The sequence below is a fragment of the Pelodiscus sinensis genome, chromosome 25, assembly GCF_052426305.1.
Source record: "Pelodiscus sinensis isolate ZL-2025 chromosome 25, ASM5242630v1, whole genome shotgun sequence".
Classification (NCBI taxonomy): Eukaryota; Metazoa; Chordata; order Testudines; family Trionychidae; genus Pelodiscus; species Pelodiscus sinensis.
This window is the reverse complement of record NC_143076.1, coordinates 20,896,450-20,911,124: the sequence shown is the minus strand read 5'-3', so window position 1 is coordinate 20,911,124 and position 14,675 is coordinate 20,896,450. Positions and strand designations below refer to the sequence as shown.

The 14,675-nt window shown below is 48.4% G+C and overlaps 1 protein-coding gene across 3 annotated transcripts in view; it reads right to left on the bottom strand.

Annotated features, from left to right (window-relative positions):
* UBE4A (ubiquitination factor E4A) overlaps nt 1-13,256 on the bottom strand; it is a 33,472-nt gene extending 20,216 nt beyond the window's left edge. For 2 of the 3 annotated variants that reach the window (XM_075909788.2, XM_075909790.2), the window contains exons 1-6: nt 13,123-13,256; nt 8,732-8,893; nt 7,113-7,289; nt 2,534-2,646; nt 1,153-1,305; nt 847-1,006 (exon numbers count right to left, since the gene is read on the bottom strand). In XM_075909788.2, coding sequence (XP_075765903.2) covers nt 847-1,006; nt 1,153-1,305; nt 2,534-2,646; nt 7,113-7,289; nt 8,732-8,852 — 724 coding nt within the window. In that variant the 5' untranslated portion in view covers nt 8,853-8,893; nt 13,123-13,256. The remainder of the gene's footprint in view (nt 1-846; nt 1,007-1,152; nt 1,306-2,533; nt 2,647-7,112; nt 7,290-8,731; nt 8,894-13,122) is intronic. The other variant, XM_075909789.2, reaches the window with a different exon arrangement.
* Between the last annotated feature and the right edge of the window lie 1,419 nt (nt 13,257-14,675).

Below are 14,675 nucleotides of genomic sequence, written 5' to 3'. Positions count from 1 at the left end.
CCAGCATGAGCCAGAAGTAAGCTGAGCTGCCTGCTTGGCTCTTTATACACTTTAAATGCAGAGCTGCAGCAGGGGCAGGTCCTGGACCCAGCACAAGCCAGGACTGAGCTGAGCCTTACTGTTTGCCAACAAGGAAAGACCCACTTCATCAGGGAAAGAGCCATAAAAAGTGAACTCTCTTCCATATAGAGATAGCCTTTCTGGGGCGATGGCAGGGGCATCCAAAAAAGCGAACAGCAGATTTGTGTTGAAGAGGACTGAGCTGTTTAGAGGCTCCATCCCATTTCTGGCTCGACTGCCTCCTGTTCACAAGTCAGGTCTATCCAGAGAGCTTAAAATATTAGTTAAGATTCCTGACCTAGTCAGATGATCTTTTTCTAAGATGTCTGAACAGCTTATTTTTATTCCCTGCTCCTTAGATAACTTGTAAGTTTGGATTTATAGTGTGTGAAATCTTGGCCCCATTCAAGAATGGCTAAACTCCCTTCAACTTCAAGGGCACCAGGATTTTACCTATTATGTTTACAAAAAGACAAGACAGAGTTAACTTAAGTCAGCTTTGCACTCACCATGGTCTCTATTAGTGGGGTCAGTTTGCCTTGCTAGCATCACCTGGTCTTACTTTCGCTTTGAAATTTTTCTAAAGGCAAACTTCCCCCTATTAGTCTTAAAGAAATGCCTAGAGTATCTTCTGCTTACATGGCTCACTTGATTTTCAAAGTCAAGCTTGGACCTTAAATAGCAGAGGAACTGGGCTTGTTATGAAGTGGAAAGGAAAAGCAATAATATTTGATCATCTGAAACTAACTCATCCACCAGGAGGAGGAGGCGTGTCTATAAACTTACGTGCTCCTCTCAGTGCCTCCAGCATCAGGTCCACCAGCTGCTCATAGACATTCTGGTTGACATAGATCTCTGAGGTAAGGAGAACAGTGCGAGTGTTCGACACAGTCAGGTTCCTGCAGCGAACTGCAAAGGGGAGCAGGTTCTCTGGCACTTTGGTTATCTGCACAGAGAGAGACAGCGAGACAGAAGGAATTATGTCCCCGAAAGCGTACTGGTATATGTGGATAGTCCACCAGCTTACTGATCTGACATGAGTAAGTAGACTGCATATGATGCTATTTCATTTTCCCAAAGCTGCCTACCTACCTCTTCCTTTGCTCTCTGGAAACAGGCATATAGATAACGAAGAATCTGTTTTTCTCCTGCATCTCTATCTGCTGAAAGATTCTGCGTGCTGACACAGGTCATGTAAATCAGGTGATTTCCTGGCTCTTGGAGCAGCAAGCGGGTGAAGAGTGCCTAGACACATAATTAAATATACTGAAAACACAGAATCCCAAGTATCTAAAGTCACGATCCCCGCCCTCCCAACAAACTGTTTTTTGCCCGTTAGGCTTTCCTTCCCTGCTGAGAAATGAAAAGAATTTAGGGACAGACCAGGGGTTCTCAGACTTTTTCCAGTCTGCCAGGCCACCAGCTTCTCCATCCACCTTCAAACTTTACAGCTCTTTTACTAATAGGCATCTGTGCCCTTTGCCAACAAAGCTGGCAAGCGTCAGTCTGACTCTGCAGTCAGATGAGCCCATCTGCTTACAATGTTTTGATAAGGTGAAGAGTGGCAGAGCGGAGTACTGGAGCACCAACTCCCACATGCCTGCTCTTATAAGCAAAGGCATTCTCACCTTCCAGGAGGTGGACCCAGCATATTAAACTGCAGGAGTGACAGAGAAATTCGTAGTTAAAGAATGGCTAAAATCCCTTCACTATACTCCTAATCTGTATCTTCCCATTTAGTCTCTCACACTGGCAGCAGACTTTCTGCAGCCACTAGGAGGAGCTAGTATTGGGAACCCATAAACACTCCAAAGTCCCTAGCTACATAAGCCTAAAGTTACCGCCAGCCCAATGGTCACAGGCGGCAGCAGCACATTAGACAATTAGTGAGCAAGTCTGCATTTGCAGGTAAACTCTTACATGCTGGGCAGGGAAGGAGCAAACTATAAGTTACAATTAGCTGCTGATAGCCAGATTTTTGGTGCACTATAAGAACTAATAGCATCAGTAAATCTCACAGCAAAAGCTGTGAACAGAAGCCCAATGACACCTGCTCCATTTGGCAAGGAATAATTTCCATTTGGCAATTGAAATGAATAGGTAGCAAGTTTAAAGCAAGCAAAAGGAAGTTTTTCTTCACAAAGCACCAGAATGCAGCCAGTTTGGCTCTTTAGAGCAACTGCATTCCAAATCAGACTACCAAAAGAAGGTCTATTGTTAGCCTAGTCTAAAACAAACAAACGAACAAGCTGAGCTCGCTGGTTTCTCAGTAATGTGCACAAGTTCTCTTCCTCGATCATTAATGTTTTTATGTGTAGCTAATCTTTAAATAGGAATCATTAAACACCCATTTGGGACTGGACCTTCGAGGGGATGCTCTGCAATCAGGAACCTGCTTATTATTCACTGCACCTTCCTTAGCTTAGGACTGCCAGATACCAACCTGAGAAAGCTGACCGAAAAATGGTGATACCTGTTCAATGTTTTCCATGTCAAGCCAATCTTGTTCATCCAGATCTGCAGCCATTTCCTCCAGGTACACACAGCGAGCAGGAATTCCATTGCCACTCTTCATACTGGGATCACCTGGGGAAAATCAAATTCACTTTAGAACATCACAAATCATAGAATAGAATCATAGAATAATAGGACTGGAAGGGACCTCAAGAGGTCATCGAGTCCAGCCCCCCCGCCCTCAAGTCAGGACCAAGCTCCACCTACACCATCCCTGACAGATATCTATCTAACCTGTTCTTAAATATCTCCAGAGAGGGAGATTCCACCACCTCCCTTGGCAATTTATTCCAATATTTGACCACCCTGACAGTTAGGAATTTTTTCCTAATGTCCAATCTAAACCTCCCCTGCTGCACTTTAAGCCCATTACTCCTTGTCCTGTCCTCAGAAACCAAGAGGAACAAATTTTCTCCTTCCTCCTTGCAGACAGCACATTCAGTGCCGTGGACCCTGCCTGCTATAGGGAGCTAACAGCTATAAACAGCTACCAAATATCAAGCTCTTGAATGGGCTGAAAATCAAAAAAGGATCCTACACAAAATGGAAAAAAGGAGGGATATGAAAAAATAGCACAAGGAGAGACAAAACACAGAATAAGGCACAAAATGAGTTACATCTACCAAGGGACATAAAAGATAATAAGAAATTGTTTAAATACATAAGAAGCAGGAGAGATGAGAGGGAATTGTAGTTCCTCATCTTAAGGAATTACAAGCTAATAACTGATGACATCAAGGCTGAGTTATTGAATGTCTATTTAGCTTCATACTTCACTGAAAAGGTTAATGATGATCAGTCACTCAATGCAATTTTAACACCCTAGGGAAAGAACAGGTTAAAGAATATATAGGTAAGTTAGATGTATTCAAGTCAGCAGGCACTGATGACATTCATTCTAGGATACAAAAAGTTATTCTTCAGCTCTGCTCTGCGCTGATTAGGCCTCAGTTGGAGTTCTGTGTCCAGTTCTGGGCACCGCATTTCAAGAAAGATATGGAGAAATTAGAGAAGGTCCAGAGAAGAGCAACAAAAATGAATAAAGATCTAGAGAACATGACCTATGAAGGAAGACTGAAAGAATTGAACTTGTTTGGTTTGGAAAAGAGAAGATTGAGAGGGGACATAATAGTGGTTTTCAGGTATCTGAAAGGGTGTCACAAGGAGGAGGGGGGGAAATTGTTCTCCTTGGCCTCTGAGGATAGAAGAAGCAAGGGGCTTAAACTGCAGCAAGCGAGGTTTAGGTTGGACATTAGGAAAAACTTCCTACCTGTCAGGGGGGTTAAACACTGGAATAAGTTGCCTAGGGAGGTTGTGGAATCTCCATCTCTGGAGATATTGAAGAGCAGGTTAGATAGACATCTATTCGGGATGGTCTAGACCAGTGGTCCTCAATGCAGTGCCCGCGGGGTGTTTATCTTCACCCGCTGCATGATCTGGACTGGCCCGCCCTGGCGCGTGGCACATGCGCGGTGCCGGCTCCGACTGCGCGGCGCATGAGTGGCTCCCCCTCCGGACGCATGACGTGTGAGTGGCCCCACCCCATGGCACCCAGCAGCCCCAAAATGTTGGGGACCACTTGTCTAGATCAGTGTTTCTGAAAGGGTTCCGCGGAATCACTTTGAGAAACACATTAATAGGCTGCCCCGGTTTATTTACCAGCTCCGCAGCCACGGAGCCTCGCGGCTCCCATTGGCTCCATTTCGCTCTTTGCAGCCAAGTGGAGCAGCGGGAAGGTTTCAGAAACACTGCTCTAGACAGTACTGGGTCCTGCTGTGAGGGCAGAGGACTGGACTCGATGACCTCTCGAGGTCCCTTCCAGTTCTAGTGTTCTATGATTCTGTGCTACGTAAGGAATTACCGAAGCAATCTCGGTATCATTAGCAATTATCTAAAAGAACTCAAGGAGAATGGGTGATGTCCCACAGGACTGGAAAAGGGCAAACATACCTATCCTTAACAAGTGGAACAAAGAGGACCCAGGGAATTATAGACCAGTTAGTCTAACCTTTGATACTGGATCAAATTAGTAACCAATTAATGTCATTCTCTAGGTCAGAGGTTCTCAGATTAGGGGTCATACTCCTCAGGAGGTTATTATATGGGGGACTGCAAACTGTCAGCCTCTCTCCACGTGTGGAATAGATTTTGTTATGTGCACTGAGGCACGTGCTCCATGTCTGCAGTTTATACTACTATGAAATATATAAAGAAGTGTTTAGCCTGGGATCAACATTCCCTTTACACTGTATGCTTGTGCAGCCACTCAGGAGAATTTCCAGTGCCGACCAGCTGATTAGCAGAGCTCCCAGAGCTAGATTGGTGTTTCTCCTGATGGTGCACATTCGCACATGTGGTCAGCTTTGTATTATTCAGTATTTTCATTAATGACTGGAATAACGGAAGAGAGAGCATACATAGAATTATACAGAAGACACAAAGATGGAAGTCATACAAGCAATTTGGAGGCAGAATTAGAAAAAATGACTGACAAGTGAGAGAATTCATCTGAAATCAACAAGATGAAATTCAATAAAGACAAATGCAAAATACTTCACTTGGGAAGGAAAAATCAGGGACATAAATACAAAACAGGGAATAAGTGGCCAGACAGTAGTACAGCTGAGAAGGATCTGTAGGAAATAGTGGATCACAAACTGAATATGAATCAACAATGCGATGCAGTTGCAAAAAAGGCTAGTATCAGTCTGGGGTGCCCTAACTGGACCATCTAGCTAAGATGCAAGATACACAGGTAATTGTCCTACTATATTCAGAACTGGGGAGGCCTCAAGGAGGCTATTTCTGAGAGTCACGCTTAAGGAAAGATAAATGAGAGAGCCCAGAGCAGAGCAACAAAGTGATAAAAGGCTTAAAAACCTGACGTATGAGGAAAGGTTAGAAAACTGGTGTATTTAGTTTTGAGAAAAGATGACTAAGGAGGGGCCCTCTTACAGCCTTCAGCTATGTTAAGGGCTGTTATAATAAGGACAGTGATCGACTGTCCTCCATGTCCACTGCAGGTAGGACAGGAAGCAATGGGCTTCAACTGCAGCAACAGAAACTTAAGTTATATATTAAGAAAAGCTTTCTAAATATAGCTGTAGTAGAACAGTTGGACGACCACCTATGAGGGATGGTTTAGGTTTATTTGGTCCAGCCACAGCATAGGGGTAGACTTAATGACTTTAAGGTCCTTTCCAGTCCGACATTTCTATGAAATGTTGAATAAGTCATTCCTTCAAGTAAATCACCCATCAAGTAAATCACTTCCCATCTGATCCCTACAAGTGAACTTCACCAAATAAAGGGGCAAACAGCAGCACCGACTGGGGCTTTAGAAAAGCAAGATATGAACTATAACCTAGCTGCATGGTCATGCCAAGTGGGGACAACACAAATCCCACTTTAGCGCTTTACATTTATTTCAGGATGGATTGATTCACATCACCAAGTGGAAAGTCTCAATTTCAATGATCACTTTTTTAATCAAACTTTTCCATTTGCCGTGCATAACTACTAAACCAACTAAACAGAGTCTGTGCACTAGATTTGTTACCTCTTTTTGCTGCCCAGGAGGGTATGCTATTATATGCTGCCTAGGAGGGTAGTCTTATTAATTGTACATTGTTAGTATGTTAGAAAATGAAGAATGATGGGAAGAATAAAAATATTCATAATTTGAGCTCATTCAATCAGTTTTCAGGTAGAGTGAAGCTATGCAACAAGAGTATGAGACCACCAAGATAGGCTCAGTGAATGTTCCTCATGGAGATAAGTGATAGTATCTGCTAGTCAGAGGCGAGGTCCCAGAGCCTAGGATGACTCTGCCAGTCTCTTACACAATGTGGCACAGCTCAAGTCCCCCACAGAATCGAGCCTTTGAATACGTGACCTATCGTGTCATATTTATAAAGCTTGACCCCCAACGTTAAAATGGTGGTGGGACGAGGAAATCTCTATGTAGAAAAGCAGCCATTAACTCAAAGTTTTTGACAGAGGTTCATGGATCCAGCATATTTATTTTTTATTTAAAATGTTTTAAGAAATAATAAATGTAGGCCATAGCATACTGATATTAAATTCAGATTTCACTTTAAATGGGCTGCTTTTTAAAGGAAAACTAAATTAATTTTTAAGTTGGTTATTTATTTAAAAAATATTGCTTTTCATCCATGCTGTTTTATTCGGATTTTTTCATAACACTGCACACAAACCTCAGAAATTAAAATTAGGTTCTAAGCTCTTCAGGGCAGCGACTGTGTCTACCTGTGCGTTTGTACAGTGGCTAGCAAAATGGAACCTTGATCCTGCTTGGTGTCTGGGAATTCATAAATAATAAAAATAATAATAATGTCAGATGTATGTGACTGCAGTCATTAGTCTGCACACTTGGTCTCTACCAAACAGCCAAGACTGCCTCAGACTAACACACACTCATAACTTCGCCCATGGCTGAACTACTCTGCCTGTCAAATAAATCTTGTAACCCAGAGATTCCGCTGGATAATACGAGTCTTCACGGCATGTAGACTCACTGTTGTCGAGGGTGATAAGGAAGATCCTCTGGATCATGTGATTGATGTTGAGCTGTTCACACAGCTCCTGCTGGGAACGGAAGGAGCGGCTGATCTCAGACACAGAATAGTCACAGTCATCCAGACTCTCTGACACACTGTTATCTGAGTCATCTTGACTGGCTGAGGTTTCATCTGCTAAAAAAGAGACGATAGTAAACAAACACATCTCAAGCCATTAGCACTGTAGCATGAAGGGTAAGCAGTGTGTCTCTGGGAGCAAAAAGGGGCTGAACTAACCAAGGGAGCACTATCAGTGACATGCACAAGTCTTTCCCATCTTTGGCCTCCCCTGATTTCAAACCACAGTGCTTAGCTTTCTGCATGCCAATTCATAATTATTCATTATGTGGCAAGGACAGCAGCGAGCCCACTATGGGTATGCTGTCATGTACACCACATTGTACCACCCTGCTCAGAGCAAAGTTATACCACAAGTTGTGTGTCCTGTCTATACACTATATACATCTATTACCAGCAATACTGGCACTATCTTGGAGAAGGTTACAAGCCCATAAACTGTATGCATGCCAAGCTGAAGAATTAAGGAAGCAATGGCATTTTGTTTTGAAGGATACAAAGTGGCATTTAAAATATTTATTGTCTCTGTGAAAAGGCTGTCTCCACACTGGCACCTGTCAAACAGTGCAAGTCTTTGAACAAGCAGCTTAAACCTTTTGTGTCTGATAAATTGCAACTGTAAAGCAAAGTAGCCAAGTGTCCCAACAAAATAAGAGAGACTGCGGGTAAGTAACAAGCCACCCTGTTCATTCAGATTGGTCGGTGAACGGCCAGGGAGACATCCACACCATTTTCCAAGCATCCGCCTCACTTCTACAACTTGCCTTCTACAATGGTGCATGGCTCAGTTCCCATTCCCCCTCCCTGTCTCCCAAAAAACTCCCATCTGGATACAGGTAAAGCAAGAGTATGGCTTTAAATAATAATATTTGGCCATTACACACTAATGTCCATCTTTAGAACAATAATTCATAGACTTCCTGTGATGCGGCTGATATCATTATTCCCATTTTACACATGGGATGGGAAAATAGCAGCAGCAAGATTGATGCCGGCACCGACAGCTCCCTATGCTCAGGGCCTCTGGAAAAAAAAAAAAAAAAAAACAGGACACGCCCCACCTCCAGCTGCTGACTTAGCCTCCCTCCCTTCAGCTGATACCAGCTCCAGCTCTGGGGAATCTGGTGGCGGCTGCCTGGCTGCTCTTAGGGTGAGCGGCTTGCTCTGGGACTGCACTGCAGCCCGGCTGTTCTCGCCCTGGCTGCACAAGTGCATCACTGAAGTCAACTGCAAGTCCCATAGTGGATTCAATGGGCTTTGGATCAGGCCTCAAGCGCAAAGTAAGATGCTATGCCGAGATACAAATAATACTCTGGGCTGCCACACTACAAATGTCCAGGCCTAAAAAATATTGCTCTTCATGGATGGTCCCAAATCTGCCCAAGGTACTGAACCTGAATAGTAAACACATACCACAATATCGTAATCTCACAGGTATGCTATCAAGAAAAACCTTTTGCAACTAGAGCTGTATTATTTGGCCTCCTTCCTCCTCTTACCAGTGAGTTGCCTCAGCTGCTGTTTTTGGACTGATGCAAACTGCTTGGCATCAGCTAGAGAGCTGAAGAGGGCTGCAAAAGGGTTACTTGAGATGCTGTTGTTATTCTCTTGGTCTGTCATTTCACTTTAAAGTATACTCCATTCAGACATGGGGAGAGGGGCTAAAGAAAGAACAGGTATGAAAATCACAATACAGTGGTTAATAGTAGCAGGTACACTTCTTACAGTTCAAAAATAAAACCAGAAGTGCTTCAGTAGGGAAGATTTTTCAAGAATTCAAGATTTAAGACAATTTAACTACAATATCCAAGAACCCACCAATAAAATAGCAAGTTCTGCTTTCACAGCTATTAAACCCAAAGGAGTACACAAGTGCTCTACCTTGGTACCTTTTTTCAATGTTTAACTCATTAAAATTAAGCACTGAACTGAAACTGAAGAGCAAGGGAATTCACGTACGGATGCCTCACTGTGCCAGGATTTTGTTAAGGTAATTTAGCACCTGTTACACTGAGTGGTCTTACATGGAAACAATCCTGCATTACCAAGCGACAAAAAACATGCCTATACTAGTTTATTAGTTGGGAAACCACATCCATGGTGAGAATACTAATGGGGACAGGACACAGATGTTTTTACAGCATTGTCGTGAAGATCTGCTATCACAACTAAGAATGCTGGGATCTGGCTTATGCTAGCACTCCTGCCACTGCAGCAGTAGGGGAGCTGCACAATGGAGAGAAATTCTGTAGTGAAAACTCAGTGCAGGAGTACCCAAAGAGGCCAGCAAGCTCAGTTCATTTTTGATCTTACTAAAGCTGTGTATTCATCAGAGCATACAAACAGATGCAGCATTCAGCAAACCACATCACCTGTCTTGCCCTACAGAAATACAGGTAGTATAGAAAGAAAAACAGCTTCAGTTTAGCCTAGAATTTTGCTGTTTTGCCATGGCACCTAATATGTAACATATACTGCCAGATTTGGGTTTTACTGGTGGCAGTATTTCATTTATTGCCATAATTCATTTCCTAGCCATGGCTGTTCCTACACTGGATAATATAATATCCCTGTCAGACTGAATGAGCAATTATATATAAATACACTCTTCTAGACATTTCAAGAGACCATGGATCACAGTTTGTGGAATACTGCTGTGCACAAGCCAATCTAGTGCAAAGCCAAAGGGTAAGCTCACTCAGACTGTTTACACAGCTAATACCTGCAGAAAAATTCAAGGACTCAAGGTCACAATAGCACTAATTGCATTCCCCCTTTTTCCCCTCAGTAGAGAGAGTTCTGCAGTGAATTACATTAGTCAAGCTAGTGAAAAAAAATTAGTATTTTGGTTTATATGTATGGAAATACATGCTAATGTTTATTATATAGTAAAATGTCATTCAAATGTCTGCTCTGACAGATATTCCCTCACTCACCGTTTGCTCTAACACAGGGGTGGACAATAAATGACCCATGGGCCAGATGCAGTTCTCCAAGATTAGCCTCAGAAGGCTGCCAGGCACTTCATTTCCCTGTGCAGCTGCAGAAATGGGCCTCTCGCAGCTCCTTTTGGCAACAGTTTGCCATTCCCAGCCAACGGGAGCTACGGGAAGTAGCAGCCTGACCTGAACTCCTTTCCATAGCTCCCCCTGGTCAGGAATGGTGAACTGTGGCCAACAGAGGCTGCAAGTGGCTGAACCTGAGGCCGTGCAGGTAAATAAAGTGTCTGACGGCTAACCGGGGGCTAACCCTGGTGAACCACGCCTGGGCCGCTTACTGCTTACCCCAGCTCTAACAGCTCTAGTACAAGCCAAAAAGACAATATTCCACAGGCTCCATGTATGATGCTTTGATGTACTGATGCAAATAAATAACATATGATAATACTATAAGATTTATTTGGCATATTTATAACCAGTGGATTTTGTAGCCAGCTAAGCTGCCTACAAACTGCAGATGGAGCAAAGCCAAAAAAAAAGAAAAGCTAGAAGTTCAATATTGTACAGAAGTGACTCCCAACATTCTTCTGGAGAACACCCCCTTGAAAAAGACTAATATGCCTGCCTCATGCCATGCACCACGGGTAGCTGCATTTTTCTTTCTTTCTTTCTCTCCTGCCCGTATCTACATCTGGGCTCTCTGTACGTTCTCTTGGCTTTCTAATTGTTTTTGTTCTTACTTTGTAGCTCTCTCCTCCTCATTTACTCCAGGTTAGCATATACAGGCAGTCCCCGGGTAACGTACAAGATAGGGACTGTAGGTTTGTTCTCAAGTTGAATCTGTATGTAAGTCGGAACTGGCGTCCAGATTCAGCCGCTGCTGAAACTGATCAGTTTCAACAGTGGCTGAATCTGGACGCCAGTTCTGACTTACATACAGATTCAACTTAAGAACCCCAGGCATCCCCAAGTCAGCTGCTGCTGAAACTGATCAGCGGCTGATTCCAGGAAGCCCGGGGCAGGGGCTTCCTGTAGTCAGCCACTGGTCATTTTCAGCAGCTGCTGACTGGGGGACACCTGGGGCAGAGCAGCTGGGGTGCTGCTGGGTTGGTCCAGTGGTACCCAGAGCGGCGCTACGGGACCAACCGGCAGCGCCCCAGCTGCTGTACCACAGGCGTCCGGAGCAAAGCCGCGGAGCACGGGGGCAGCGGGACAGCCCAGACGCGCCGTGGCTATCCTGCTGCCCTCGGGCTCCGTGGCTTTGCTCTGCTTTGCTCCCCGTCCCCCTGGTCTGCAGACCAGGGGGACGGGGAGCAAAGCGGCGGAACACGCGGGCAGCGGGACAGCCCAGACCCGCCGTGGCTATCCTGCTGCCCTCGGGCTCTGCGGCTTTGCTCTGCTCTGCTCCCCGTCCCCCAGGTCTGCAGACCAGGGGGAGGGGGAGCAGAGTAGAGCAGAGCGGCAGAACGCGCGGCCAGCTGACAGCCCAGACGCGTCTGGGCTGTCAGCTGGCCGCGTGCTCCGCTCTGCTCCCCCTGCAGATCAGGGGGAGGGGGAGCAGAGCGGAGCACAGCAGAGCGGCGGAACGCGCGGCCAGCTGACAGCCCAGACGCGTCTGGGCTGTCAGCTGGCCGCGTGCTCCGCTCTGCTCCCCCTCCCCCTGGTCTGCAGACCAGGGGGAGGGGGAGCAGAGCAGAGCGGAGCGGAGCAGAGCAGAGCGGCAGAACGCGCGGCCAGCTGACAGCCCAGACGCGTCTGGGCTGTCAGCTGGCCGCATGCTCCGCTCTGCTCCCCCTCCCCCTGGTCTGCAGACCAGGGGGAGGGGGAGCAGAGCGGAGCGGAGCGGAGCAGAGCAGAGCGGCAGAACGCGCGGCCAGCTGACAGCCCAGACGCGTCTGGGCTGTCAGCTGGCCGCGCGTTCTGCCGCCGCTTTGCTTCCTCTCCCTGGTCTGCTCGAGACCAGGGAGAGGAAGTGCCCCGTTCGTAACTGCGGATCCGACATAAGTCGGATCCGCATAACTCGGGGACTGCCTGTACATTGGTGGCTCCACAGGGCTGGATGGCATATGCAATTTGAGCACAGGAAGGAAAGCTGAGTTAACTGTCTTTGAGAACTACTCCTGTGTCCAGCTTTTAGGTAGGGCAGGGCCACTGTGACAGCAAGAAAAATGAGGACTCCTGCAGCACCATGAAGACTAACAGATTCAGGCATAAGTTGTCATAGGCAAAACCCCACTTTGTCTTTAAGGTGGTACAGGACTTCTCGTTGCTTTTACAGCTATAGGCCAACATGGCTACCTCTCTGATACTGGTGACAGCAAGGACATTCAATGCTCTCTCGCTGCTTTTCCAAAATCCACAACACATTTGATTTCACAGGGCTCAAGTAACTTTCTCCACCTGCACTGTTCTTCTCCTCTTCCTCGCTCTCCTGCCCTGCCCCATCACACACACACGATTCAAATAGGCCAAGGATGGGAAACTTGATAAGCTGCGCCCCCCATGCTCTCAAAGCGCCGCCAGCCAGCACAGGCGCGGGATGAGCACCCAGCCCCGCAGTGCTCTCGAGCTGTGTCAGAACGAACCGCGCGCAGCTGCGGTGCCACTGCCCCAAGCCAGGGCCCCCCGCCGCCCCGGCAGAACGGGCTGGGAAGGGATCACGTGATGGCCCCGGGCAGAGCGGACGGGCCTTTGCCCTGGGCCCCTCGAGCCCGGCGCCCGCTCTCCCGGCAGCGCCAAGGCCGGGGGATCCCGGGGCCGCCACAGGCGAGTACCCGGCGGCCCCGGCCTGGGCCACTGGGGGCGGGTCCGTGCGCGCTGCCCCTCCCCCCATCCCGCGGCGGGCAGTTCCGCAGGCGCCGCAGAGCAGGGAGTGCGGGCTCCGCGGCTGGCCCCGCCCGCTCCTCGCGCGCCGGGGTGGGGGGGGGGAGGGGCGGAGCTGCGCGTCTTACCGGGGCCCGGGCGCTTCCACTTCCCACTCAGCCTCAGGCTGGCAACAGCTGACGTCACCGCCCCGCGCCGCGCGTCATCTCCCGGAGCCGGAAGTGCCTGGGGCTCTCTGTGTGTGTGTGTGTGTGTGTGTGCGCGCGCGCGCGCGCAGAGAGCACGTGGTCAGCGCGTGCTGGGCGGGGCGAGAGGCTCTGGATTCCCGCCCACCCGCTCCAGTCACGGGGCGGGGCCGCCTGGTGCTACCCCCCCGAGCACGCGCACCTGGCACACACACACACACACCTGAGCACGCGCACCTGGCACACACACACACACACACACACCTGAACACGCGCACCTGGCACACACACACACACACACACACCTGAACACGCGCACCTGGCACACACACACACACACACACACACACACACACACACCTGAGCACGCGCACCTGGCACACACACACACACACACACACCTGAACACGCGCACCTGGCACACACACACACACACACACACCTGAGCACGCGCACCTGGCACACACACACACACACACACACACACCTGAACACGCGCACCTGGCACACACACACACACACCTGAGCACGCGCACCTGGCACACACACACACACACACACACACACCTGAACACGCGCACCTGGCACACACACACACACACACACACACACCTGAGCACGCGCACCTGGCACACACACACACACACACCTGAACACGCGCACCTGGCACACACACACACACACACACACACACACACACACACACACCTGAGCACGCGCACCTGGCACACACACACACACACACACACCTGAACACGCGCACCTGGCACACACACACACACACACACACCTGAGCACGCGCACCTGGCACACACACACACACACACACACCTGAACACGCGCACCTGGCACACACACACACACACCTGAGCACGCGCACCTGGCACACACACACACACACACACCTGAGCACGCGCACCTGGCACACACACACACACACACACACACCTGAGCACGCGCACCTGGCACACACACACACACACACACCTGAGCACGCGCACCTGGCACACACACACAGAGACACCTGAGCACGCGCACCTGGCACACACACACACACACACACCTGAGCACGCGCACCTGGCACACACACACACACACACCTGAGCACGCGCACCTGGCACACACACACACACACACACACACACACACCCCTGAGCACGCGCACCTGGCACACACACACACACACACACACACACACACACACACCTGAGCACGCGCACCTGGCACACACACACACACACACACACCTGAGCACGCGCACCTGGCACACACACACACACACACACACCTGAGCACGCGCACCTGGCACACACACAGACACACACCTGAGCACGCGCACCTGGCACACACACACACACACCTGAGCACGCGCACCTGGCACACACACACACACACACACACACACACACCTGAGCACGCGCACCTTGCACACACACACACACACACCTGAGCACGCGCACCTGGCACACACACACACACCCCTGAGCACGCGCACC